The 8,609-nt window shown below is 33.7% G+C and overlaps 1 protein-coding gene across 1 annotated transcript; it reads right to left on the bottom strand.

Annotated features, from left to right (window-relative positions):
- Nucleotides 1–2,926: 2,926 nt before the first annotated feature.
- LOC107406121 (probable metal-nicotianamine transporter YSL6) lies at nucleotides 2,927–7,584 on the bottom strand. Its single transcript, XM_016013218.4, has 7 exons — nucleotides 6,924–7,584; nucleotides 6,542–6,714; nucleotides 5,966–6,063; nucleotides 5,703–5,840; nucleotides 5,012–5,201; nucleotides 4,618–4,747; nucleotides 2,927–3,988 (listed from the first exon to the last, which is right to left on the bottom strand). The coding sequence occupies exons 1-7, from the start codon at nucleotides 7,291–7,293 to the stop codon at nucleotides 3,054–3,056; spliced, it is 2,034 nt and encodes a 677-aa protein (XP_015868704.1). The 5' UTR covers nucleotides 7,294–7,584; the 3' UTR covers nucleotides 2,927–3,053.
- Nucleotides 7,585–8,609: the final 1,025 nt, after the last annotated feature.

Genomic DNA, 8,609 nt, shown 5'->3' with positions numbered 1-8,609 from the left:
TAAAAATAAATAGATTCAGTTATTTAAAATTATTGGATTATATGTCACAATCAAATGTATATTAATTCAACAACTCTAAACACTTATCCTTAATTTAAAAAGTTGATTTAGTGTTGAGTTATCTATTCAAATGATAGCTCATGATTTATAGAGTAAAGACTTGGGAGTCCAAATTTTGTCCATATATAAATCCAAAATTATCAAGCTCTTGTATTTCAATACTCTACGATGCTATTTGCTAGAGGTCTTACGGTCAATCTAAGGGTGATTAATTCTATATAGCCCGACATACTTGCGGCGGTAATAAGGTTTTGGAATCACTAGAAATTAGTTGCATTTTTTTTTTTTTATATTATTGATAGTTAATTGCAAATTAAATACCAAGTAAAAGTGATGCTAACATATTTTTAGAATCCTTAATTTACTGGGGTTTGGATTTCATGAAGATGCTAACACATTTTGAGGCTCTAATAACATAATCTATACCATAATTATATATATATAGATGAATTTGGATTTCTAATATAGATATAATAATTCTATAATACGGATATCTATATCATAAAATTATATGATAATAATTTTTATTAGTTTCTATTTTAATTATTTAGTAGAAACTAAATCAACTAGAAATTACAAAAAAAATTGATATTATAAAATACTCAATGATATATGATTTACCTATTTAATATGGGATTTAAAAATAATTAAAACTGTAGATTATATTGAATATACAAGAAAATTGGAATTCATCTTGTATGACGTAGTGTTTTTTATTTTTTATTTTTTTTGATTTCTTTTTTTAAGTAACTTATATGATGTAGTTGGCATGAATTAATTGAAGAAATACATTGAGAGTATTGAAAATAGGGAAAAAAAAAAAAGAAAAAGAAAAAAAAAGAAAAGGGTAGTTCCATGCTATTGAATTAGAACCACAGGCAGAGGTTCCAATTGCTGAGCTCCAATAAAAGCCAGAATCTCTAACCGAATGCCTTCTTTGATAAGATGGACCTCTCCATTATCCTTATGTCGCATCCTCTATGTGCCATCCTTTTCTTTTACTTCTTTTTCCTTTCTTATTCCTTTATATATTTCTAGCTATTTTTGCAATTTTCATGAATATTCTTCTTCTTCTTCCTTCTCTTTTCTATATTGTATATATATCATTTTTAAAAAAGTGTTACCAAACAATGCTCAAGAAAATGATTTTAAAAATCCTACAAATCGAGATCCTTTTTTTGTTTTATTTGTTCTTTCTTTATTTTATTGCTAATTGAGCATCCTACAATCACGCTAGAAAGGCAAAAATTACTTGATGAATTCACGGAAATAATATAAAAAAAAAGAAAAAAAAAAAAGGGGAAAGAAGGAAAAAAGAGGAAAAAAAAAAAAAAAAAACCAATAAATAGGTGGTTGAGATGCATCAATCCATTGAAACTGGTGATAAAAAAGATTCCCCATGGAGCTAAGTGGGTTTGCAATACAAAAAGTCACAATCTTAGCCATGTGCCTGATTGGCTGAATTCTGAGTACCATCTCTTAGAGTCAGCTTTGAAAGAATTAGATTTCTCTTTCACAAATCCACAAAGAGAATCTGAAAAATATTTCTAAATAGTCTCAAAACCACTGATTTCTCAATTATTTGAAAAAACAAAAATGTCACACTTTTAGGTTGTCTTCTAACTTGTCAATAAATTGCAAAGTGAAAGACCCTTGATGCAATAGCCCCTGTACTCTTAACCCTCCAACTCCAAAAGCAAAATTTTTCACATTTTCTTTAATAAGAAAAAAAGAATAATTTATTTGCCTGAAGTTCATCAAGTTGAAGAACATTTAAGAATAAAATACCATTAAAATATATATCTAAAGGCTTTCTTATGAAGGGTATCTTCTTTGGCCACCTTTCTACGTGCACATAAGGGAGATTCCACGACAAAAAACTACTACATACTCCATGTTGATGGATCCTAGGCAATGGCATGCTTTGATTTAAACTTTTAATTTTAATAAAATATCCCAAGAGGGGTTCTGTTTTATAGCTTTTTCTCTTTTTATTTTAATTTTTATTCATTTTTCTTATATTTCTAATAGGTACCTATGCTGCTAATTGTTTTCCATCGACCATTTGGCACCAAAATATAATATAAAAGATATAGGACAATGATTGACTAGTCTTCATTCCATTGGTTGTTACAAAGTATGACAATTATAAATAAAAGTCCACCAATCAGCTTAAGCCACCACGTGTCTCATCTATGACTCTTTTGGCAATAAAGCTAACCCATTTTGGATATGGAACATTTGATGATAATTCACGAATAATAATAAATATAAAAATAAATTTTGCTTAGTTAACAACAGTGATTTAAAAAAAAAAAAAAAAAGTGTAGCTAGAAGACATTATTATTATGCCTAATGATGTTCCACGAGAAAGCATTAAAAACAAAAGTAACCCCAAAATTCTCACATAAGCTTTTACAAAAGCAAGCTCCAAGCCGCTTGAATGCTTTTTATGGGTTGCTTTGTTTACCAGATTTGAAGATAACACAGCTTATTCAGTAGGTGAAAAAACATGTCCTAATGCATTTAGGGAGAACTTTGTTTTGAGCTATATGAGCAGAACACTTTTGGCTACTTGATTCTTTAAAGAGTTATAATTATTTCTTCAGTGATAGGTAAGAGAGATTAGTCGTGTTTTGACCACTTATGGAGTAGATGATACAGATTCCACTTTATTTGGATTATATTAGTTTTTACTCTCTTTTCTTGTTTTTGTTTTGTTTTCCTTGTATGCTCTTAACGAGTTATAAATTGGGTTAAAGAGGTTTTATCGCTCCATTGACAAAATGTGTTATTAGTGATCATATTATGGAAGAAAGAAAATATAAATATTAAAACTGAATAACAGCAGAGGCAGACGAAGATATATGGCTCAGAAATAATGTGTGAGAGACAAGAGTTCAATAAATCAAACAGAAGACAAATATTTACAGTCCAACAATCCTTCAACTAACATAGAAAATATATACAACAAATCTAGTGGATTTTCCCATTTAGCTGTCCAAAGAAGGCCCAAAGTACATGCAGATCGGTGGATTGATCCTGAAGATGGAAAGAATTGCTGATGGAACTGTCCAAATTCCATCACCACATATTAAACCAGAAGCAACTGCTCCTGCATAATCTTCTGCATCCTTCCTATTAATTCTTTCCCATATAAAGAGTATTACCGTTCCAACAAACATGTCAATGGCAAAGTACGCTCCAATATAAAATGGCACTGCCATGGCCATTGGGATGGGAATAAATTGAGAAACCTTCTCAGAAGTTACATCCCTTAGGAGGTTTATAACCAGTGCGGCCACAAAAAACCCACAACATATGGCTAAGCAATGCTTGGGAAGCTCAGAGAAGCCCTCTATACCGAGAATGGCCATTTCCCTGAATATTACAGCATAAGGTGCTTTGTATGGTCCGTCGGGTGACCCAATATCAAAAGCAGTCCAAAACAACCAGAATGTGAGTGGAGCAATCACACAGCCCATGGCTGTACCCACCAACTGGCTCACAAACATAGACTTAGCCGAGGAAAGTGTGAGGTAACCTGTCTTGAAATCTTGCATGAGATCAGCAGCAGTGGAGACAATGGACATCATCACCCCGCAAGCTGCTAACCCAGCTACCACCCCACCATTACTTCCAACCAGCGAAGCAATGATGAAAAGACCAATTTTACCATAGGTTGAAGCTAAATTCCAGTCTGTGAGGCCGGTGCCATAAGAGTTGCAGAAGGCTAGGACAGGAGCAATTATATAGGAACAGAGAACCAGATACCACTTAAGGGGAGGAAAGATAATTGGTATCGTTGCTGTTGATATTGCAGCCAGTCCCACATATCCAGAAGCTGCAATCCAAGAGGGTATCCTATCTTTCAGAAATACCTCATCCCTTCTTTTCTGCTCCAGCTTTAGTCTAGAGCTCTCACTATCTGCCAGAGCATAAATGAGAACAATTAATTTATGCCCAAAAAAAAAAAAAAAAAAAAAAAACAGTTTACAAACAGAGGTCCTCTTTCAAAAAAAACACCCAAGAGACAGTTAAGTAGGCAAGCTAATGATACGAAAAGAATCAATTTAAGAATAATCAAAGACTAGATGTCAAACCATATGTCATATTGAACATGTTTCAACCATTAACAGCTTTGGCTTTAATTGGTTAAGAGCTTCCGATATAAAGATAAAATTTGAAACTTCTTATAAAATCTACATAAATAACCTATCAACAATACTTAATGCTTTAGTCACAATCTTATCCTTAATTTCTAATTTGCATCCATTTATGCCTGTGGCTTAAAAGACTTAGCTTTTTCCATTAAAAGCCAATAAAGGATTTTTAATTTTTTGACGCCATCAGAGTAAAAAAGATACAGAATTTCCTGCTACATTCAATTATTTCTTCTCAATTTATCTTCGATCAAACCCAAAATAGGTGAATATCATTTAATTAAACCATCATCTTCAATTCTCAACAAAAAAGAAACTTGTGAAAACATATTAACATTACCATGAAATGTCATTGGGACACATTTTAAGACATCAGGACAAGATATAAACTCACCTAAGGCCTCCATAACTACAGGAAGCTTCTCTTTGGTGTTTTTGCTGCAGATTTCCTTAGCAGTAATAGCTATAATCTTGATCAAATTGTAAAGTCCATCTCCCAGGATAAGGGAAATTGCTATAAATACCTGCAAGGAAAAATGTTATTTGTGAGTAATGTAATTGGGTAGACTAGTTCATCAAGGAATTAAGAAAGGGGTATTTTTAACTAAATTCTTAAAATTATTCAGATGACTGCCTGATGCCTCCTAATCATAGATTTATGTGCTTTTCCTTTTTTCCCCATGCCATATCCTAAAATGTAAGCTATGATCACTCCAAAACTTAACAATAAAGTAATTTACTTATAAAATGAAGGTAGTAAACTTCACACAAAAGTTGCTTTACCATACCTTATATCCATAAAGACCTTTAAAATCATTGCTACCAAGGTCAGCTGGATACCAGTCTCCAGCATGTTTGGAAATAAAGGGCCAGAGAAAACCCCACGATATGATAGCCCCAAGAAGAACTGAGCAGTTGACAATGTGAGGGCAAATAAGACCACATCCAACATAAGTTGGACTGAAGTCAAAATAAAACCTGCATGAAGAGAATCATGTAAATAATTAGCAACATCACCAATATATATAAAAAGAGTGCTCTGCCCATTCCATAAATACCAAGAAGTAATATCCAGGTAAGAGGCTAGCAGTAAATTGCTGGCTCAATAATCACACAAAGGCTAAGTTCAACAGTCTGGAAGTAACTTGAAGTCTGGAACAGGTTTCTTTCAGACCAGAACAGGAAATCTATTATTCTCATTCCCAGTGAAAAAGCAATTTTTAGATGAGCAAAGATGAGGGATGGTGAAGTCCATTTTATTTTATGTTTGCTTCACCAGGAAACAGGAAAGGCTATCATCCAAGAAACTAAATCAATTGTTAACATCACTAGCTGCCACTGCTGCCTCCACTACCAACTGCCCATGATCGAGACCAGTCAACTAAAAAACAAACCATAAAAGGAGCAAATAGAGGAGGACAGGTTGGAGAAAAATGAATAAAGAGAAACTATAAATAAACGAGATTAGAAGAGCCTCACGTGTTCTTAAATAGTGTCAATCCAAGGCTCGGAAAATTGTCAAATCCACATGAATCCCCAATACCACTGAAGAACCACTTAAAGCAGCTCCAAGACAAGCTTATGCTTAAATATTTTCCCAGACAGTGTACTTGCTTCCTGTACAGGATAAAGATATACTTAACATTTCAGAAAAAAAAGTACTAAAATGATGTATTTTTCAAACCAACAAGACCCGTTAGTTCCTTTATGGCAAATAAACACAAAACAACAAGAGGTCTGACCCTGCAAGCTCAGCTCCAGTATTGGTGTGGAAGCTATTTATCAACATGGCAGTGGCTGTTCCACTTGGATAAGTAAGCTTGTAATCCATCACCATTATCTGAAGTTACATGTACAGAGACGTGTTAAGCTACGCAAAAGGCCAAAAAAATGGTAAACATAACCATTAATCGCCATCTACAACACAAATGACATAGGATAACGTGTTTAGTAGGAGCACTATTTCACTTGCTTTATTAAGAAGATAGTTCGGACAAATGGAGAATGACTATATTAAAAAAGCGTTCATATTAATCCAAGAAGAAAGTAACATTAACGACGTAAAATTGAGCAGGACCATTTATGGCAGATAAGAAAATAACATGAAAAACAAATCTTACGATTGCTTCGCAGCTAAATATCAACCAGTCCAATAAATTGATGGTTGGACAAACACATAAGTAAACTTAGTTGCAAAAACATTGAAATTCAACTACAACACTATAATAACACAAAATTGGTCTCATCTTCTGCTCACATTACCGGTTGATTGCCCAAAATGTAAAGGTATTTTAATCAATATCAAAGACAGATATTACCTTGCGAAGTGGAACAAGACTAAACAGCCCGAGAAAACTGACAACAATCAAGAAACCAATCATCCACCCCAATCCAGGGTTCTTAACATCTTCAGCCCTATTACCCGGGTAATCAGCACCAATAAGTTGATATGTCCTCTCATCCATTGCAATCAAATACGAACCAAAACCTCCTGTAATTGATTTAACATTCACAAGTTAGAAAACAAAAGACAAAAACAAAAATGGAAAAACCGCAACTCATGGAATTCAAAAATTCAATCCTTAAAATAGGGGAAAAAAAAAATCTTTAATCAAACCCAAACTGACAAAAAAAATAAAAAAATAAAAAAATAAAAAAATAAAAAAGTTAACATGGAAAATGGGAGATGGGAATTGTTACCGCTGAATGCGAGGCCATAGCAAGCGACAACACAGGTCTGGATAACGGTGTTCTCTTGGCGGGTAAAAGGGGTGACAGAGAACCCTAATCTGGACAAAAAGCCAGTCCATGACTTGACAAAGAAGAAGCCCAACAACCCAGCTGCAACATTCAAGGAGGGTATGATCCCAACTGTGAGATTGAGCTTGTGGGTGATGACGCAAAATAACCCACCCAACAAGGCGCTCACAACCAGCCCTCTGATGGTGATCTGATCCTTCCATTCTGGGATAGGCACTGAGTCCTCCTCAGACCCAACGGCACTGATTTTGTCTGGATCATTGAGCAACGGCTCTGTTATTTCCACTACAGAATTAGTTTCGCTCCCCATGTTGAGGAATTTGACCTCTTTTTTTTCCTCTCTGGAATTTTGGTTGGGGGGTCTTTGGGTTTTCAATCAAATTTCTCCAAAAAGGCCCAGAAAAAAAAAAAAAAAATTCAATAAAGAAAGAATAGATCTTTTTCACTATTTTGCTTTTGGATGTGGAGGGGAGAGAGAGAAAGCTTGGAGCTTTCTTTTTGGGCTTTGCGATTGATTGTGAACAGGAAAAAGGTTGCAAATTAAAATAAATACTACTTGCAAGTTTCTCAAAGTTTGCAGGGAATGTGCAACCAATGAACACTTCCTTGCTGGTTTTCTTATCGGTTTTTTTGATAACTAGCCACTTTACAATTGCATTTTAGAAAAATAGCAAAATTTTTTATTTTTTTAAAAACTAACCAATATTTTACCCGTTTGGACTAAAGTACCCTTATCTACAAAAGCTTTCCTTTCTTCTACACAGCCGTTCGTTCGTGGGGGTGGGGTTTATACAAAACTGTTCGTGGGGTTTCTCTAAACTCTTTGCATCTCATCGCCTCTTACTCTCATTTTTTTGTATTTTCTCAGATCTCAAACTAAAATCAGGTAAAAATTTTATCTTTTTTCTTATTAGATGAAAGTAAAGAAATATGTATTTTTTTTGTTTTTTCTCTTTCTATTTTTTCTTGTAAGTTTTATTAGTTTAGGGTTTTTTAAGCTTTTTATTTGATATGGGTATGCAAGAAATTGATTTATGAGATGTTCTATGTGATTTTAAAGATACTTTAGGTGGCATATGGTTTGAAAATGGGAGAAATTTTGTGTAAAACTGAAAAATCGCGAAAAACAGTAAAAACGGAGGAAATTTGGCGAAAAAGATGAATTTCCGCCAATTTCCTCCAGTTTGTCAGTTTTCGCAAATTTCCGCCAATTTTCCGCCAATTTTCCGCCAGTTTTCCGCCATTTTTCCACCAGTTTTCCGCCAATTTTCCGCCAGTTTTCCGCCAGTAGGAAAAAGCTATATTTTGCCCGAAAAAAAAAACAGAATCAACTTTTTTAATACAGTTAATATGTTTGTTTAATATTATTCAAAATTTTATATATTTATTGATTTAGTTTAACGTTATTCATTTAATTTTGTAGTCAAATGGAAGATTATGACATTGTAATTGCGGTTTTATACAATGGAACATTGGTACAAAATGATAGTGGTGATTGGGAATATCGAAATGGTAAAAATGTAATGGTTTCCGTCGGCAAGAGATGCACAAAATCAGAGTTAGAGGACTGTGGCATATTTACACTCAAGACCATCGAATTCTTACATGCTAGATTACCATTGACAT

The sequence above is a fragment of the Ziziphus jujuba genome, chromosome 9 (genome assembly GCF_031755915.1).
Source record: "Ziziphus jujuba cultivar Dongzao chromosome 9, ASM3175591v1".
Taxonomy (NCBI): Eukaryota; Viridiplantae; Streptophyta; class Magnoliopsida; order Rosales; family Rhamnaceae; genus Ziziphus; species Ziziphus jujuba.
This window is presented reverse-complemented; position numbering and strand designations above follow the sequence as displayed.

Excerpts from the sequence above, each read along its gene's own strand:
- LOC107406121 (XM_016013218.4), bottom strand. The coding sequence starts at position 7,293 with ATGGGGAGCGAAACTAATTCTGTAGTGGAAATAACAGAGCCGTTGCTC. Across the intron at positions 5,202-5,702 it reads TTGACACTATTTAAGAACAC|GTTTTATTTTGACTTCAGTC; the intron begins GTGAGGCTCTTC and ends CTCTTCATGCAG. Across the intron at positions 3,989-4,617 it reads TGTAGTTATGGAGGCCTTAG|ATAGTGAGAGCTCTAGACTA; the intron begins GTGAGTTTATAT and ends ATGCTCTGGCAG.